We start from the raw sequence: 4,243 nt of genomic DNA, 5'->3' as shown, positions 1-4,243 counted from the left end.
AACCAAGCGCTTGGTTCGAGCCACTGTTCAACCGATGATCGAGTATAATCGATGATCGTGACATCACTAAGTAACATCAACAGAACGATCTCGGACGGGATGCGCCAGGGTTTGCGCCGAGTCGCTGTTACGTTCGGTAGTCTGTTACTGTATACGCTGTATATTTTGTGGTGATGTAATTTCGTGAATGCGTCCCCGACCGCGAAATTAAACACGCGAATAATTCATAATTCACCGACGGCGAAATTAACCACTCGCGAAAGTGTCTGTCAAGTCTGAATTCGCGAAAATATCTGTACGCGAAAAATTTGGCGTATACAGTCTGTAACCGAGTCTGCTGTGAGCCCAGCAAAATGCGATTTTGCATTTTTAGAAAGAAAAAACACTTATAAAGGTCGGGGGACAGATAAACCTATTATAGCCATAATCGTGAATAGCACGCGACACAACTGCATCCCACTCTCGCTGCTGCGCTGCACACGCGACACAACTGCATCCCACTCTCGCTGCTGCGCTGCACATGTATATGGTCACGGTCATCCAATACGTGCTCCCACGCCAGAGATGCCAACACATATTTGAAGCAATCTGTAGTTGCTGGTCATCAAATTAGTAGTTCGACGTGACCCGAGTTTGCTAGGGGGGGTCCGGCATGCTCCCAGGAATTTTTTTTGATTCTGAGATGCAATTTCCTGCATTCTGAGGGTCAAAAATGACAATAAATTGCCCAAAAAAATTTTTTGTTCTGTAGTTTGATACAAACTGGTCGTAGTGGTGCAAAAGGAATAGAAATTCGTATAAAATACGGATAAATCGTAGTGGTTGGCATCTCTGCCACGCGCTCTCCAGCACTTACTGAATCCGGCGGACCCTGTGAAGGGAGCCGTGGCGCCCGCGGGTTTGTTGCCAAACAGACCCGTCCCCGTGTTAGCCGCGCCGAATCCAAACGTCGGCTGTGTGGTCGCCGTGGACGCGCCAAACGCAGGCGCCTTCTGTCCGAAGAGACCGCCCGTCTGCTGCTGCTGCGAAAACAACGGAACGTCAGGCGGGAGATGAGAACGGGATGCAGGGAGGGGAGACTGTTTCAATGTCTGTGTCTATCTCTCTCTCTCTCTCTCTCTCTATCTCTCTTTTCTTTTCTCTCTCTCTCACTCCCTCCTTCCCTCTCTGTCTCTGTTTCTTTCTTCCTCCCCTCCTCTCTCTCTCTCTTTCTTTCTTTCTTCCTCCCCCCTCTTTCTCTATCTGTATCTCTCCCATCTCTCTCTCTCTCTCCCTCCCTTCCTCTCTCTCTCTCTCACTCCCTCCTTCCCTCTCTGTCTCTGTTTCTTTCTTCCTCCCCCCCTCTCTCTCTCTCTTTCTTTCTTTCTTCCTCCCCCTCTTTCTCTATCTGTATCTCTCCCATCTCTCTCTCTCTCTCCCTCCCTTCCTCTCTCTCTCTTTCTCTTTCTTCCTGCCCCCCCTCTCTCTCTCTCTCTCTCTCCCCCTACCTCCCCTCCCCCTCTCCCTCTAGCACATACCTGTGGCTGCGCGAACCCGAACGCGGGTGTTGCTGTATTCGTTGCCCCGAATAACCCCGTCTGCGCCTGCGTCGTTGCCGCTCCCCCAAACATCCCTCCGCTAGCATTCGTCGTCGAACCAAACAGAGGCTGGGAACGCAAATCGCAAACTTCAGAACACGACGTTTCCATACTCAGCTGGAAATTGGATAACTTCTGCCGAAACTAGGATCCGATAATCTGCACGCCTGTATCGACGGACGTAGATCAATAGATATGTTTGTAGATATAAGATTATAGATACGATACGATGTGACTTGAGGACACACAATGTTTTCACGTCTGTCGACGCTAGGATTTCACAACGTACGCCGACGTACGTACACCTGTTTCCAGAGGGCGCCGCACAAAAATGCAGCCGCGATAGGAAAATAGGAGCGAGGATATTATTCTCGTATACGCGAAGCAAATCGGAGCCTGAAAACGTTTTTACGTTTCGCAGTAGCGACAGCACGCGAATTAGACAAACGTAGACGAGAGAGCAAGGTCCGTAAAAACGTCGAGAGCAAGACACGTCGATCGTCGCCGTGACGACGCATACCTTGTTCGCCGTCTGCCCGAAGAGGCCGCCGCTCGTCGCCGTGGTTCCCGCCGCGAAGCCGAACGTTGAGCCGGCGGTCGTCGTGGCAACGCCGAACGCGGGTTTCGTCTGCCCGAACATTCCGCTGGTGGCAGCCGGCTGACCGAACAGCCCGCCTGCTGTACTCGTGGCCGTGGCGAAACCCGCTGAAACCCCAGCATGAGAGATTGTCAATCGTTAGTTAATCGTTATTAATGAGTCATCGTTAGGTCTTTATTTAGATCTTGATGTACTTGCATTCGATTTTGATTTTTTAATTTTTTCATAAATATAATTTTTTTATCGTGCGACCGACCACCTTCTCATGAGAAATTTACTCGTGAAAAACAAATAAAAAAACAACGATAACTATCTCATACCATTAAAAATCACTACCAATAGCTTCGAAGCGGGATTAAAACTGCAAACACTTCTTAGAGATTCCGAATCGACGCGCATAAAAAAAAATCTCAAAAAACCGCGCTGCGACGGCGTCTGCATGCCCAGCGTAGATGGCGCGTCATGCGGACTTACTCGTGGGACCGAACCCGGTTGACTTTGCGGGCTGTACGAACGTGATACCGGCCTGTGTGGTGGCGGTCGCCGGGCGGCCGAACAGACCCGTGGAGGCGGCGCCGATCGTCGAGCCGGCCTGCGGACCCTTGCGACTCGCGAGGTAGTCTTCACAACGCAGCTCCTGCGCAGAGAACATGCGAGCGTTAACCCTCGACGATAACATCTATGTATAAGGATACAATACATATGATATACGTACCGCTGCACAGAGAACACGCGAGCGTTAAAGTGATTACCTCACCATAAATAGTAAAAATAAAAAAAATATTCCCACTTTTTCACAAAATATAAGTAATTCTGTTGACGTTTTATGGTTAAATTGCTTCCTATTTTACTATATTGTTCGATGTGAACATACACTCGTGACTCATACATAGCCCATAGCAAGCAATTAATGTCAGAAACATAATATCAAATCGTCCAGGTTTTTATGGATTTTTAACTAGTTGAGAAACAATCTTATCAGGTAAGAATTTGACGATACGTTTAGTACCGTTAGTTCTTACTTTTAATGTAAAAAAATGGCAACAAAAATGTTACGAATTTTACCATAGAAAATTCGTGACGTAGTCAATTTAACCCTCGACGATAACATATATACACGTAATGCCATGCAATCCTTTGACCGATCAAAGAAAAATCATTTTCAATAGAGTTTCAATAGAAGAACAATTTAATCTCACAAGAGTTTCAGAGTTACGGAGTTCCCATGCAGTGAAAAAAATACACCGGGGCTCGGGGCGATTTAGCCCCCGAAATGCCAAAAAGAGCTCCCGTAAATTTGCATAGAGTTCAATGCAAACCAAATTTTAGAGTGCTATTTTCATCCACGCGAGCTTGAAAAGTAGTCCCCGAAAAATAAATAATATTTTTTTCCCTGTTGCCATGAGCGCGTTTAAAATCATGACGACCACGATAAAGTGAGAGATAACGTTCATCGTACATTTCGGTACCATCGCATCGCGTGCAAGCGACACGACCGATTCAGAACACGACAAGACACAAGACAGCCCCAAACCCAAGACCTTCTGCGTACGATTTCGAAACCCCAAGCGAGACCGAGAGTGCCACACCGCAGCCACGCGTCGTGCGGCACCGGACGTACCTCCAGACTCTTCGTTTCGTACTCCTTCATGGCGGTGATGCACTGGTGGCGGGTGTTGATGTTCGTTGACACGCCGTTCTTCATCGTCGTGTCCTGGCCGGCCAGCGGGTTGAACTTTATCGTCGTTCCCGTCGGCGCGCTGGCTCCGAACGGCATCACGGCTGCAAGCAGCAGACACAGGCGCGTACACAGCCTCTCTCTCTGTCTGTCTCTCTTTCGCTCTTACACATTGTATACTGGCATGTATAAATGGCTATAACAGAGTTCGAGAGTAGATGAGACAGATCCCTACATTTACTGTCTACATGCTCGTCTACTGTTAGCTGGTCAGGTTTGGGTGGAAAGAATGTTGACCACTCTACGTGTAATTCACTGTGAATGTGTCATTTATTCTCTCTCACTCTCTCCCTGTCTCTCTCTCTCTCTCTCTCTCTCTCTCTCTCTCTC

The 4,243-nt window shown here is 48.1% G+C and overlaps 1 protein-coding gene across 1 annotated transcript in view; it reads right to left on the bottom strand.

The window, feature by feature from the left end:
• LOC106818028 (nuclear pore complex protein Nup98-Nup96-like) overlaps window positions 1-4,243 on the bottom strand; it is a 36,476-nt gene that overhangs the window by 29,175 nt on the left and 3,058 nt on the right. Inside the window, exons 5-9 of the mRNA XM_014822742.1 lie at window positions 3,797-4,017; window positions 2,650-2,812; window positions 2,098-2,282; window positions 1,518-1,646; window positions 857-1,022 (exon numbers count right to left, since the gene is read on the bottom strand). Of these exons, the coding sequence (XP_014678228.1) occupies window positions 857-1,022; window positions 1,518-1,646; window positions 2,098-2,282; window positions 2,650-2,812; window positions 3,797-4,017 (864 nt within the window). The remainder of the gene's footprint in view (window positions 1-856; window positions 1,023-1,517; window positions 1,647-2,097; window positions 2,283-2,649; window positions 2,813-3,796; window positions 4,018-4,243) is intronic.

This window comes from Priapulus caudatus, unplaced genomic scaffold (genome assembly GCF_000485595.1).
Source record: "Priapulus caudatus unplaced genomic scaffold, Priapulus_caudatus-5.0.1 Scaffold1982, whole genome shotgun sequence".
NCBI classification, from domain to species: Eukaryota; Metazoa; Priapulida; class Priapulimorpha; order Priapulimorphida; family Priapulidae; genus Priapulus; species Priapulus caudatus.
This window is presented reverse-complemented; position numbering and strand designations above follow the sequence as displayed.